The 15,644-nt window shown below is 44.8% G+C and overlaps 1 protein-coding gene across 1 annotated transcript in view; it reads right to left on the bottom strand.

The window, feature by feature from the left end:
* GFRA4 (GDNF family receptor alpha 4) overlaps positions 1-15,644 on the bottom strand; it is a 482,549-nt gene that overhangs the window by 113,380 nt on the left and 353,525 nt on the right. Inside the window, exon 2 of the mRNA XM_088450886.1 lies at positions 1,192-1,269. Coding sequence (XP_088307012.1) covers positions 1,192-1,269 — 78 coding nt within the window. The remainder of the gene's footprint in view (positions 1-1,191; positions 1,270-15,644) is intronic.

The raw sequence follows: 15,644 nt of genomic DNA, 5'->3' as shown, positions 1-15,644 counted from the left end.
TGAGATCCCCGTGGCCACTCTTTTAAATATAGCCCTCAAACCACTTTCAGCGAGCCGCTAATACAGTGATATACTGGAGACGAGCATTCTGCACCCTCAATCGTCTTAGAAATCAGTGTTAACCTTTTTCTGCTGCAAATTTATGCACATTGCTAGGACTAAATGGGAAATAAAGGGGAATATATATATATATATATATATAGATATATATACATATATCTATATATATATATATATATATACAGTATATACATACATATATATGTGTGTATACATATAAATGTATGTATATATGAGTATATATATATACAGTATATACTGTGTATATATGTATATGTATATATATATATATATATATAGAACGAACAAGAAAACAGCGGCCCTCAAGGTCTTTAAAAGTTAAACAATATACATTGTTGAACTTTTAAAGACCTTGAGAGCCGCTGTTTTCTTGTTCGTTCTAAATCCCTATTCCAGAAGGTTAAAAGATTTCACATCCGGACAAGTGTCACGCAACAAATCACTATTTATACACTTACATTTATTCTGACTCTGTTAGGGCTTCTTGATTAACCCGTTTGGTTCCCTCCCCCAAAAACATTATTTTAATTTCCGTCTTCATTGGGTATGCAGGCTACAAGGTATAGCTTTATCTTAAAAGGTGTCTGCTTATCTCCGCGTTCCAGGTTGCCTTGCTGAATTAGTAACTAGCCTGTTTACCTAGCCAGGGACTGCTATGTGGCACTTTTATAAATGTCACAGGAGACATGGGGGATATACTGCGGATTGGGCTTATTCTCCCGATGACAGCCAGATGGCAAATAATCGGAGATTGGAGCGTCGCATAATGATAAACATATAGATTGACAAACTTCTAGACTCCTATGCATGACACATGTTTCATAGATTATACTCTAATGCACTGCCGAGATAATAGGTTTGCAGGGAAAAAAAAAAAAAAAAGTCATTACATTTTCTATTCACATTGTCACTGGGTTCTTACTTGAAAATACTTTACCAACACTGTAAATACCAAATGAGCTCGGCGTTTTTATCCAGAGAATAGATACCTGCCTCCCAGACAGAAGACATTGATTTTGCTATACAATGGAAACAATTGCATTTTTTTAGGCATAAAGAAGCACTTTACAGCTTAAAGATACAATTAGCAAAATAAATCTATACAGGAACCTTTTGTCTTTTGTCTGTTGCTTGCAGAGATTTCCGACGCTGTTTTTCTCCGGTTCCCTCGCTGGCCGCTGCTTGAAGCTGAAATAAAATGGGGATAATAAAAAAGAGTTTATCAGCAGCAAGAAAATAATATATATTAATTATATTTCGTGCAGAGAAAGCTTAACCCTGGTCTTTACAATTCAAAAAGACCAAAATGCTCTCTTATTTTTTTTGCAGAGATGCGGCGGTCAGCTAATAGCACGGCGGGATGTAAACATGGCGGATTGACGTATCGGGGGGCATTATCTCGCAGTGTCATTCCGGCCCACTCAGAAAAAAAAAAAAAGCAAAATCTTTTGCAAGGGAGAAAAAAAAAAAAAGGAGGGATTAAAGCGCTGTCTTTGTGTTGTTAGACAAAAAAAGATATTTTGAACACAGCAGCACAATCAGGTTCTTGACAGAGCAAAGCATATTGTTATGGGCATAATGAGCTGTAAGTTTAAAATACTCAGCATGGGATTTGGTCAGTTAAAAAAGCTCATGTAACATTTACATTCATGGTGATTAAAACTGGGACACGGACTCATCAAGCTTACATGCAGTAGCCCCGCGGCTGTCACTAGATATCTCTGCAGTTAGGTTACCGGTCAGGAATGCAAAACTGTACGTCTAAATGAAAGACACATTTGTTGCACTGCGCTGTAATCATGCAGGATGCAGAGGTCACCTGATTCGAAGGCAACAAAGACATGCGTTAAGTAAATTTTATATGTGATCCTTGATTAACACAAAACCTCAAGGATGGCGGGCATGGGGAGTTCTGTACACTAGCAGTGGTACATGATTATACCAGTGCGGTGCCCCACTGATGCAGCCCCTAGTGATATAGACATTATTATTATTATCCTTTATTTATATGGCGCCACAAGTGTTCCGCAGCGCCTTACATAGTACATAGAACTAATAAGTGAACAAGAAACAAGTAACTTACAGTACATTACAGTGCAGGACAAGGACACGATTTATATACATTGCTGCAATAGCGATTAAAGCACTCACAGTAAGCACCCGGGAGTTGGCAGTCACGTGTTAGGTGCCCTAATGGGGAGTAGAGAGTAGAAGAAAATGTAAAGAGAAGCACATGAGGGAAGAGGGCCCTGCTTGTGAGAGCTTACATTCTAAGGGGTGACACAGAAGGGGAAGGTGTGACACAGAAGGGGAAGATAGGGAGGAAAGAGCATGAGGTGGGTTAGGATGAGAGCTGGAAGGCCTTGATGAAGTAGTGGGTCTTGAGAGCCCATTTGAAGATTTGTAGAGAGGTGGAGAGTCTGATGGGGAGAGGGAGAGAGTTCCAAAGGTAGGGAGCAGCACGGGCAAAATCTTGGATGCGGGAGTGGGAGGAAGTAATCAGTTGGCAAGAGAGGCGGCGTGCATTTGTTGAGCGAAGTGGATGGGCTGGAGTGTGAGGGGAGTGAAGGTCAAAAATGTATGCGGGAGAGGATTTGGTGAGGGCTTTGTAGGCGAGTGTAAGAACCTTGAATTGACATCTGAAGGGGAAGGGGAGCCAGTGTAGGGATTACTGCCTAATCTCCCAGAATGGTCCGGGAGACAAATGAATTTCAGGCATCTCTCCCAGACTCTTGAGAGAGTGGATCAGCCTCCTGGATCCACCCACTTCCACAGAGATTTGGGATGTTGGACTCGACGCATTTCACCATCAATCATGTGATTGTGGTTCCACCGCGCACAATTCTACAAATCGCTGTATTGAACAGTTGGGGAGTGGGGCCATGATGATATGATTCATGGCACCATACCCATCCCCAACTTACCCCTCCCCGGACCCTGTCCTGCATTTCATGAATGGCACAGGTATAAATGCAGCAAGCATAGATATAGCTGCATCTAACCGCCTCCATACTATGGGTTGTATTCAATTTGGAGCGAAGAGCATTTTTCGCGTGTTTTTGGCGAAAACTTTTCGCTGATGACGTCATTTTCGCCTGTTTTGACTTTACTCCATATTCAATTTGAAAGACTTTCCGCCTATGTGGAAAGTCAATGCAATGTAATAGGCGAAAAAGTTTCGCCTATGAATAGCAGGCAGAAAAAAGTGCAGAATTGGGGTTTTGGGGTGCAACGTTGCGGGAACCCCCGTGCAGTCTTCAGACAGTCCCCCAGAGGTAAACTGTGTCAAAATTAAGAACACCCCAAAATATCACTTTGAATTTGGGGGTGAAAAAAAATAATGTTGGGGGACAAAGTTAAAAACTAGCGAATTTGATTCTGGGGGGGTCCCCAAGTATGCCCAAGGTGTTTTTTTAATTGCAGGTGTTTGCGGCAGATGGATTTTTCACAATTTTTTCATCTTAACTTTAGCAACTTCTAAATATGCTGACCCCCATTTTCAAGTACCCCAAATTTGCTGGGATAAATTATTTTCTGGAAAAAAATACTCTTGAATACTATTCTGCATCAGGTATAGAAAAACGCTATTTAGCAGCTATTGAGCCCGTTAAAAAAACCAGCAAATACCTTAAGCGAGCCAAATCGGGGGGTACCATAGCTAACCCCCATGTCAGAGCATCTTTTGGGGGGTGTCAGGTTTATTTCCCCAAAACTGACTGTACTTTCCGCCTGTTCAAGTTTCGCCAGGTCCCGTTTTCGCGTACTTCCATATTGAATACGGGGTTAAGCGGGCAAGGCCGCGATACTTTTCCGCCTACAAAAGACCCGATGTAGGCGAAAAGTCTGGGAGGCGGAAAAGTATCGCGGATCCGCTCTAATTGAATACGGGCTTATGCCTGGATCCATAAAGAGATGTCTCAAACTTCGACCAATATTTAACTTGTCCTATTTCTGTTTCAAACACAACTTTTATCCTTTTTAAATAACAGATGTGATTGCCATAGTCCTAGGAAACACAGTCTTGCTGTTATACAATAAAATATCCTCTGGACATCCTCATATATAAGTGGGATCACAGCTGCTGTCATAGTAAATATACCTTTTTAGATGATCTTGATTGTGAACAGGCTTTTGTTACCTTTTTTATGTATTGAGCCAGGTCAGTATAAATTTGTGTTGCTGTGATGCCCCTCTGGATGTGGATGGGTGCACAGAAAACATATACCACCAACATGGTAGAAAACTAGAGCTAATAATATTCACACAGCAATAAATAGCCGATCATCGTGTAGCCAATCAGAGCTTAAAGCATTTATAGGGCTGGACAAACCAGTAGCCAATAATTGCATAGAACATTCACAGTGCCTTACCAACGTACAGCCAATCAGAGCTTAGAACATCAGGAGGGCTAGACTAAATCTGTAGCCAATAAGAGCTTAGAACATTCACAGAGCCTGACCAACGTACAGTATATAGCCAATCAGAGCTTAGTACATCAAGAGAGCTAGACTACTGTGCAGCCAATAAGTGCTTAGAACATTCACAGAGCCTGACCAATATATAGCCAATCAGAGCTTAGTGCATCAAGAGGGCTACACTACTGTGTAGCCAATAAGTGCTTAGAACATTCACAGGGCCTGACCAACCTGTAGCCAATCAGAGCATAAAAACATTCACAGGGCTAAGCTAACCTGTAAGCCAATCAGAGTTTAGAACGTTCACAGCGCTTACCTAACCTGAAACCAGGCTTGGAAGCAAACTAAACGACATTCATATGTCGCACGCACATATTCAGGGCTGTATGCCGCAATGGAAGCAGAGCATGGTCAATTTGCCATGGATTCCACCATGTAAACAAAAAGTCAAAATAACCTATCTGACCAGGGGCGTTTCATGAGAGGAGGGGGCCAGCATGCAGTCTCCGTCTCGGGCCCCCTCCTCTTAGTCTAGCGGCTCGGCAACGCACTGAGCGCTGCACTGATAGACTCTGGGCACTAGAGTGTGCCCAGAGTCTATAGCGCATGCGCAGGTCACCGGAAAAATGGCCGCGGCGTCCATTTCCAGGTGTTCTTACAGCGCTGACACTGGCACTGACGTGGGACTCCGGAGTGGTAAGTATAATTGTTGTGCTGTGCGGGCCCCCCCTGGACCCAGGGGTCCGTGTGTACTGCAGACCCTGCACCCATTATAAATATGCCCCTTACCTCAAAACAGGGCCCAATACTGCGTAATGTAAAAAATTAAAGTAAAAAGAGCTACTATGTATAGCACCCCCACCAAATCCTATTCACCCCTATTACAGTAAATGGAAATTGTTTTCCACTGTCTTCGTCTCTTGTAGTCTGAATGGGAGATACTGTACAATCGTCCGCGCTCCTGGCTTCACCTGTTATAGTCAATATCAGAAAAACAAACAAAAGACACAAAAAGTGGTAAAAGCTGGATAAGAACTTCCTTCATTGCAGCCATTCACATGCGGACAATGGGCCCTGATTCATTACAGATCGCAGCTCCGTAATCGCACGCAGGTCTGCTGCGAAAATATGCTAATGATTGCAATCGCAATGCCGTTGCACTGCCAGCATAAGAGACGCCGACTGCCTCCCACTACCACTATCTCACATCTGTAATACCTTGCAGTCCTGCGTATACATTGTAAACATCGAGTACCATCGGCCCTTCACGCAGAATTATAGCAGTCCTGACCTTACTTAGAAATTGCTCACCTTGTTGCACGCAGTAAGTACTTAAGCTGCGTATGTTGTCGCAGTGGCTAATTTATGTACGCCCATGTAATGGCGTTCAAACGGACAGGCACACCTGCATTTCTCCAACCACTCCCCCGTCACCACCCCCAAATGCTGACTACATGTCACCCACTCTGCAATGTCTTACCGCGCTCTGTGAAATTGCAGTGTAGCATTCGCACACTCGCCCTGCGATGCATAATGCGCATGCACAGTGCGCAAGAATCGGCCAACAGGGTACGCTGTTGCAGTTGCGATCTGTAATGAATCAGGCCCAATGCTTGTAGCTGGCTGGCTGGCTTTGATCATTTAGTGGTGGTCATCCTTGCTGAGTCCAAGCTTGAACATACTGTATATTCCATTCTCTCTAATTTAGCATGATTTTTCAAATGCAAACGAAAGAAAAAAAAAAAAAAAACCTCTGGCAAATTTTTTTTTCTTTCATTTCTGTACTGATTTGATGAAACAGTTCCAGACCCAATACACGGCCGGTTCCAGATTTTCCATGGTAGTAAAATAATTGAGTAACTTTCCCTTTTTTTTTGCTTTGTTTGAGGAGTCGCCTAAAGCAGAGGTTCCCAAACGTTGTCCTCAAGGATCCACAACAGTTCAGGTTTAACACACGTAAAGATTTTCTGTCCAACCTTCGAACTAATTGATTGGTTGGAATGAAAATCTGGTAACGTATGGGAGTATCTGATGATCAGCAATTTGCTCCTAAATGCCAGAAAACAGAAGAAAATGGTCGGTCAGACAAGTTTGTTAAATGTTTGATCTAAACAATTTGTTCACACAACAGTTTTGGTCCTTTTTCCAGCGTTTGGGAGCAAATTGCTGATTGTCATTTGCTTTCATCCCTTACCAGATTTTCATTCCAACCAATCAACTGGTTGGATGGTTGGACAGAAAATCTTTACGTGTGTATGCAGCTTCAGAGATCTACATGACTGAGCACAGGTGGTTATATCAAATTGCCTGAGGTACTAATTAAGTCACCTGTGCTCAACCATGGATCTCTTTAAAACCTGAACTTTTGGGGAGCCTTAAGGACCGTGTTTGGGAACCTCTGGCCTAAAGGATCAAAGCGAAATGTACCTTGGTAATCCCTTTACCAGATCTCCACCACCTCTGAGACAAAATCGGTCTATTCTGCACAACATAGCGGTATCTGGATGACAGGTTGACAATGAATAGGTTGATACCAAATGGTCAACATGCTATAGGTCGATAGGGACGAAAAGTTGACAGACAATAAACTGACAGTGAAAAAGATTGACAGGGTTAAATGGTCTACACACTAATGCAGAGCCGTAATTAGACTTTTTGGTGCCCTGTGCCAGAGAGAGCAGTGGCGCCCCCACCCACATTTTTTAAATAGAGACATAAGATAGTGCACCTGAAAAAGGGCCATGGCCTCATGGAGAAGGGCCAGGGAAGAGATAGGGGAGGCCAGGAGATGCTGAGGATAAATAGGGACATAATATAGTGCACCTGAGAGAAGGCCATGGCCTCATGGGGAAGGGCCAGGGAAAAGATAGGAGAGGCCAGGAGATGCTGGGGATAAATAGGGACATAATATAGTGCACCTGAGAGAGGGCCATGGCCTCATGGGGAAGGGCCAGGGAAGAGATAGGGGAGGCCAGGAGATGCTGGGGATAAATAGGGACATAATATAGTGAACCTGAGAGAGGGCCATGGCCTCATGGAGAAGGGCCGGGGAAGAGATAGGGGAGGCCAGGAGTTGCTGGGGATAAATAGGGACATAAGATAGTGCACCTGAGAGAGGGCCATGGCCTCATGGGGAAGGGTCAGGGAAGAGATAGGGGAGGCCAGGAGATGCTGGGGATAAATAGGGACATAATATAGTGCACCTGAGAGAGGGCCATGGCCTCATGGGGAAGGGCCAGGGAAGAGATAGGGGAGGCCAGGAGATGCTGGGGATAAATAGGGACATAATATAGTGCACCTGAGAGAGGGCCATGGCCTCATGGGGAAGGGCCAGGGAAGAGATAGGAGAGGCCAGGAGATGCTGGGGATAAATAGGGACATAATATAGTGCACCTGAGAGAGGGCCATGGCCTCATGGGGAAGGGCCAGGGAAGAGATAGGGGAGGCCAGGAGATGCTGGGGATAAAAGAAGAGGAAGCTACAAGTAAGAATGATAATAAACAGGAACATTGACAAGCCCAAACAGCACCCCCGCCCTGCAGTGCACAGGTCGCACCACCCTAGTTATGGCCCTGTGACCAATGGTCAACATAAAAAACGGTCAACACACTTATTTTAATTAAATTTTTAAGGTTAGGGTTAGGCACTTGGAGGAGGGTTAGGCTGCCGAAGGGGACAATTAGGGTTAGGCACTAGGGTGAGAGTTAGGATTAGGCTTAAAATTAAAAAAAATAATAATTTGTCCCCGTCTACCATTTTTGTACATGTCGACATTTTGACCCCTTTGACCATTTGGTGTCGACTTATACATTGTCGACCTATTATATTACACCCGAACACAGCAGCAACATTAGGGGGGGGGGGGGGGGTTGCTGTTCTCTCGGTGCTCAGCGGGGCTTCCTAAAATGTATGAGCCACTGGGACCTTCCGGGAGATCAGCATTAGAATATCTCGTCCTGTATTTTCCTGCGCATTGTAAAAGGCCCCCTTTGTTGGTGAAGGCGGGATGATGGTTTTATGACCAGCGAGTCCTGTAATGGATGCTAAGTTACTGCGCTCCAGGCTTCCTGGTCACCTTGCACAGTTTGCGAATTTAATATGAACCCTTTCCCTTGATAACCACAAAACTGGCTGCTCTCCTCCCCCCAATGTAAAGCTAAAAGCTTCTGCCTAATATTGGAGTCACATATCCAGATTCCCACAAATGTGACTTTCAAGCATGGCAGCTTAAAGCACACTGTGTCTCCCTGCTATGCTCCATATAGTTTTGGTCCCTGTTTTATGCATCCACTTACTCAACATGTCAGAGATAGAAGGATGGACCAATTACCTCCCCTCTGCATTGATTTCCTGTGTCCTGCGTTTTCCTAAAATTACACTTCCCCCCGTGTATGTCCCTGGATGCCGCTCTCTCTGCGTCTAGGTTTTGAATTTCGCACTAGCCTGTCAATAAGAGCAGCGAGGTTTTAGGTGTCTGTTTACCGTGTGCAGATTCCCAGCCTCTGAATGCAAATCTCATATATTTTCCCCTCCTCGGCTTTTATCTTAAAGACGTTTCTCTCCAGCAGGAAACATTTCAATAAGGAAAACTATTTACATGTATCCACATAACCAGCCGGTATCTCAAGACAAACACATGCTAATGTGAATCCTTATCAAAATTAAAAAGAGTTATCTCTCCCAGCCCGCGCATAATCCCGGGCCGCGCTGGTACATTGGGTCCGCGGCTCGTTTAACCTTAAGCCTTTAAAAGGAATTATTTTAAAGGAATTATTTTTGAACGCTATCCACAAAGGATCTGCAGAGGCAGGTGTGAGCGCGCTAGCTCACGTACAATGTGAGGATTTGACCGGATTGCAATTGCAAACAAGAAGAGAGCTTAACTTTTGTGGATTTGTGAAAAGGTAAAAAGGGAATGTTAGGTAAAGGGCAAGAAAGCATATACAGGTTGAGTCTCTCATATCCAAATATTCTGAAATACGGAATATTCCAAAATACGGAATATTCCGAAATACGGAATAATTTTTGGCATGACTGAGATAATGAAATATTTGATTTTAAATGGTTCCATGTACACAAACTTGGTCTAAGGCACAAATGATTAAAAATATTGTATACAATTACCTTCAGGCTGTGTGTATAAGGTATATATGAAACATAAATTAATTTCATATCTGTACACAAACTGTGTTTGAATCACAAAATTATTGAATATATTGTATAAAATGACCTGCAGGCTGTGTGTATAAGGTGTATATAACACATAAATGCATTGTGTGTGTATATTTGTGTCCTATTCCCAAGATATTTCATTATGATATGCAAATATTCCACAATACGGAATATTCTGTTATCCAAAATACCTCTGGTCCCAAGCATTTTGGATATGGGAGACTCAACCTGTATAGTAATTAGCAATACCCTATGTCACTCGGATAGATTCACTCATGTGCTTAGCTGTAAAGAGAAGTGATATGTGTGCGCTGCAAGCACGGGGCCTGATTTCCTGTTGCACGCAAAGTGGCCACAATCCGTGTTTATAAAAATGGCTGCAGATTTCCCTCATACTTGCCTACCCTTCCGATTTGGCCGGGACCCTCCCGAAAATCGGGTGATGCTCCCGGCCTCCCGGGAAGGCAGGTAAGTCTCCCGACCTCCGGCGACGTGTCTGCACCCCACGCAGTTGTAAGTATAAAGCCCGGCAGCAGGGGGAGCGGTGACGCGATTCGTGCTGAATCGCGTCATCGCGGCTCCACCCCCTGCTCCACAATGCCATTAATGTCGGCATTGTGAAGATCGTGCTGTCACGCCCCCATGCTCCGCCCTCAATTATGAGTCGCTGCAGGGTCCCGCCCCCTTTGACCACGCCACGCCCCCTGCTCTATAAGCCCAACAGCTCCCTCCCGGAAGGAGGGAGCTAAATGTCGGCAAGTCTGCTATACATCCGCTTAGGACAGAACAGTCGTCATCTTAGCATAAACTTACCTCTGCATAGGTTGCAAATCCATCCATACGCAAACAGCAAACTTATGCTAACTGCAAAAGTCCTGTAAATAGGGGTGTGCAAGTGTTGCCGTCGCACAGGGTGAAGGGTGATATATCGTTGTCCCTGTATCTGGCTAGCAAGGTGCCTGGAACAGTACACTGTATCTGGCTAGCAAGGTGAAAATTTTTTTTTCTTTTTCTAAACTTTCTTGTGCTCTGCTGGGGAGCACACATGTCCGACCAGCCTCCGGAGCCTGAGGACGGAGCAGAGCGCCGGAGGGACTCGTTGGGGGACCTGCACACGCTGATACAGGTAAGTGGATTCTGCTATTCACCACCTCACAGTGGCGAATAGTAACTGCATCAAATTCCGAAAATTGATAATTTTCGGAATTTGATGAATACCACAATTTCCACATCCCCATACTAATGTATGGGGAGTGTGGAAATTAACGCAGGGGAACTTAGCAAGGAGATATCTGTGATATCTCCTGTGCTAACTCTGTTCATGAATACCAAAATAACGTTATTTAAGGAAAATGTCCTTAAAAACGTTATTTTAGTATTGATGAATAGGCCCCTGAATCTGGCTAGCAAGGTGCCTGGAACAGTACACTGTATCTGGCTAGCAAGGTGCTTGGAACAGTACACTGTATATGGCTAGCAAGGTGCTTGGAACAGTACACTGTATCTGGCTAGTAAGGTGCCTGGAACGGTACACTGTATCTGGCTAGCAAAGTGCCTGGAACAGTACACTGTGTCTGGCTAGCAAGGTGCCTGGAACAGTACACTGTATATGGCTAGCAAGGTGCTTGGAACAGTACACTGTATATGGCTAGCAAGGTGCCTGGAACAGTACACTGTATATGGCTAGCAAGGTGCCTGGAACAGTACACTGTATATGGCTAGCAAGGTGCTTGGAACAGTACACTGTATATGGCTAGTAAGGTGCCTGGAACAGTACACTGTATCTGGCTAGCAAGGTGCCTGGAACGGAACGGTACACTGTATCTGGCTAGCAAGGTGCTTGGAACAGTACACTGTATATGGCTAGTAAGGTGCCTGGAACGGTACACTGTATCTGGCTAGCAAGGTGCCTGGAACGGTACACTGTATCTGGCTAGCAAGGTGCCTGGAACGGTACACTGTATCTGGCTAGCAAGGTGCCTGGAACGGTACACTGTATCTGGCTAGCAAGGTGCCTGGAACGGTACACTGTATCTGGCTAGCAAGGTGCCTGGAACGGTACACTGTATCTGGCTAGTAAGGTGCCTGGAACGGTACACTGTATCTGGCTAGCAAGGTGCCTGGAACGGTACACTGTATCTGGCCAGCAAGGTGCCTGGAACGGTACATTGTATCTGGCTAGTAAGGTGCCTGGAACGGTACACTGTATCTGTCTAGCAAGGTGCCTGGAACGGTACACTGTATCTGGCTAGCAAGGTGCCTGGAACGGTACACTGTATCTGGCAAGCAAGGTGCCTGGAACGGTACACTGTATCTGGCTAGCAAGGTGCCTGGAACGGTACACTGTATCTGGCTAGCAAGATGCCTGGAACAGTACACTGTATCTGGCTAGCAAGGTGCCTGGAACAGTACACTGTATCTGGCTAGCAAGGTGCCTGGAACGGTTCACTGTATCTGGCTAGCAAGGTGCCTGGAACGGTACACTGTATCTGGCTAGTAAGGTGCCTGGAACTGTACACTGTATCTGGCTAGCAAGATGCCTGGAACAGTACACTGTATCTGGCTAGCAAGGTGCCTGGAACGGTTCACTGTATCTGGCTAGCAAGGTGCCTGGAACGGTACACTGTATCTGGCTAGTAAGGTGCCTGGAACTGTACACTGTATCTGGCTAGCAAGATGCCTGGAACTGTACACTGTATCTGGCTAGTAAGGTGCCTGGAACTGTAGACTGTATCTGGCTAGCAAGGTGCCTGGAACAGTACACTGCAGCCAGTATCACTGATACAGGGCGCCTTGAGCCTGTACAGTTGCTTGGAATATTCTCAGTATGCTCGGTGGTGGCATCACCCCCTTGACACAACATCATGTGCTCAGGAGGCGTGGCCAACACAGGGCGTACTGGCCCGCTGTTATATTGTTGGTGGAGACTCAGCTAACTTCCATGCTACTCTGAGTAGTTCTGCAGATCTGCGTCAGTATGCCTCGTCCAGCCTCGTAAGCATATGCTGTACATAAAAATTACACGTGTCGCCACTTTTTTGTGCCACTCAGAATTATTATTATTATTAAATTTTATTTATAGGGTGCCACAAGAGGTCCGCAGCGCCGTACATACAGTACAGGGTACACAGAACATTACATTACAATATAGTAACCAACTTAGAAACAGAGCACAAGTAACAATTAGCAACACAATTCTCCATACACAGTACAGCTCTGAAGGTGAAGGCTGGAGAAGAAGGCTGTGAGACAATGGGGAGGAGGACCGAGCTTACAATCTAGGCTCAAGAATCAAGCCTAAAGTTATAGTCTACCCCTTCATTATGATGGAGATCTGTGTGGACCCCATTATATTCTGATAATTAATGCCCGGGTGGTGTTGTACAAGGTCAATGGTCCACAGGGTTCTTAGCGAGTCAGAGGAGTTGGGTTGTGGAGGTGAATGGTTTTGGCTGCTAGAAGGCAAAGAAAAGCTGCAAGGAGGGGTGTATACATTACATTTCACCCATATAACCTTATAGAAATTAAAGCAGATAAAGGACAAATAAATATGTAAAAAAGAGAAATAGAAAAAGTAAAGAAAATAATAAAATTAGAGAGAAAAAGTGAAGAAGAGAAACAGGAGAGAGGGAAAAAAGGGGAAAAATAGATGAAAAAGAAAAGGGCAAACCAAAAGCAGAAGGGGGGAGGGTAGAGGGGATATATATTAGTGTATAAAATAGCATTATTAGACACAACTACAGTAAATAATAAGGTATAATGCAGCCTATGTAATACAGGAGGCAAAATATTAGAAGACTTGTAAAATAGATGTTACAGCATTGGTATGTAGGCACATACTGTATAACCAGGATCAGGAACATTAAAGAATAAAGAACATTCAAAACAGTGATGATTGATAAACAAATCCAGATTTAAAAAAAAAAAAAAAAAAAAGATATGGAAACTGTCTTGGTATAGAAATACTGTAGGTACAAACGCGTTTTACCATCAGTAATGGCTTCCTCAGTGGGTTCAATGAATATGATTGAATATGGGCCCTCATTCAGAGCCGTACGCTCTGAGCAGAGCGCACGCTCTGAATGAGGGCCGCCCTCCATAATTATGGAGCGTCCTCCTGGACACTCATATAGCTGTGGGTCACCACCTACAGCCTATACGAGCTGAGAGTTTGATGGCCGCGATGGTCGTGACCATCGCGACCATCGCCACTGCGAGCCGGAGCCTGCGGTTGAGGTTTTCAACCGCAAGGCCCGGAGTGATTTTGGCTCTATCAGAGCCAAAATCACTCCCACTGACATCACTAGTGATGTCAGTGGGGCCGGCTTCTGACGGTAGGCGTTCCCTTGGGAACGCCCCCGTCAGGGAAGCACGCCCCCATCACGCCCACCAAAGGGGGCGTGCTGTCAATCAACATCGACAGCATGCCCCCTTTGATCAGACACAACGAGCGAAGGAAAGTCCTTCGCTCGACGCGTCTGGCGCATGCGCACGACGGAGCTCCCTCCGTCGTGTGCATGCTCAGTGCAGACCATCGACCCACTTGCGAGCGGACAGCCGCTCGCGAGTGGGTCTGAATCAGGCCCATAGTTTGTTACATATATTGCTTTATAGCTTATAATTTTGTTGTGTCCTATACGGCTAGTATTAGATGATGTATTATACCCATCTGATTTTCACCTCTCTTCCGCCCCTGTCCCTTTCCCATCCCCCCCTTTACCTCCCTGGTTTTTCTTTTGCCTTCTGTCCGTCACTCCTAGTTGTCTCTTTTTTTTCCTCTCTCCACTTTTATTTCTTCTCTTTTTGCTCCTAATTTTCTACATTTTTGTTTTTCCTTTTCCATCGTTCTTTCTTCTTTGCCCATCTCCCTTGCTTTCCATAAGGTTATACAAGTGAAACATATCTGATCTCCCTCTTCCTCTCCTAGCAACCAATATTATCCCCCTACACCACCTCACTCCACTTCCTTGCCAACCACCCTATGGACAATTGGCTCTGGATTTTAATAAAAACATACCCATCAATTGTATTATGGATGCAACAAATCAAGGATTCGGCTTGGGACTCGGCCAAATGCCAAGGGCTTGTTAGCAAAATCCCAAAGCTAAAACTAAAATAAGATTTTATTCACTTAGTCCTCCTCTCTGCCTTAATTATAATACGGAAGTTATGATTCAGGCTTGGTTTGGGAGATTGATGTATCTTTGTAAAAGGATATGGTATATCATCCCTCCTTTATACTGCTCTCTATACTGCCATTTGTCTCAGCCGTGAAGGAACACCTTCCCCGTGAAGCCTTAGTTAAACATTATGTGAAGGCATCTCCGGAACAAAGGCCGAGCTGTGCATTTTTCCCCGGCTCGCCCCGGGATCCGGTCTATAGATCTACAGTAAAAAGGTCAACAATGTCTAGATAGACACCAGATGTTAGACAGTCAGTAGGTCAACAGGGACAAAAGGTTGTCAGGGTCAAAATTTCGACACACTAAAGGTTGTCATGTAAAAAGGTCAACAGGTACAAATGGTCGACAGGGTAAAAAAACGACATAAAAATGGTCAACACTCTTTTTAATTTTTTTATTTTAGGGATAGGGTTAGACACTTACCGGAGGGTTAGGGTTAGGCCCTTACCCCGATGATTAGGGTCAGGCACTTACCCCGATGTTTAGGGTTAGGCACCAGGAGGGTTGGTTAGGCACTTACCAGAGGGTTAGGCACTAGAAGGGACAGTTAGGGTCAGGCACCTACCCCGACGGTTAGGGTTAGGCACCAGGAGGGGGGGGTTAGGCACCAAGTGGAGGGTTAGGGTGAAGATTAGGGTTAGAAAAAAAAGTGTCGACTATTTTTGAGTTGACCTTTTGACCCTGTCGACCATCTGTATCTGCCAACCTTCTTACATGTCGACCTTTTGTCACTTTCGACCTATTGACTGTCTAACATCTGGTGTCTATCGTGTTGACCTTTACCTGAAGGTGG

Source organism: Taudactylus pleione, unplaced genomic scaffold (assembly GCF_031769625.1).
Source record: "Taudactylus pleione unplaced genomic scaffold, aTauple2 ptg000533l, whole genome shotgun sequence".
Taxonomy (NCBI): Eukaryota; Metazoa; Chordata; class Amphibia; order Anura; family Myobatrachidae; genus Taudactylus; species Taudactylus pleione.
The sequence above is the reverse complement of the archived record's forward strand: the minus strand, read 5'-3'. Positions and strand labels throughout refer to the sequence as shown.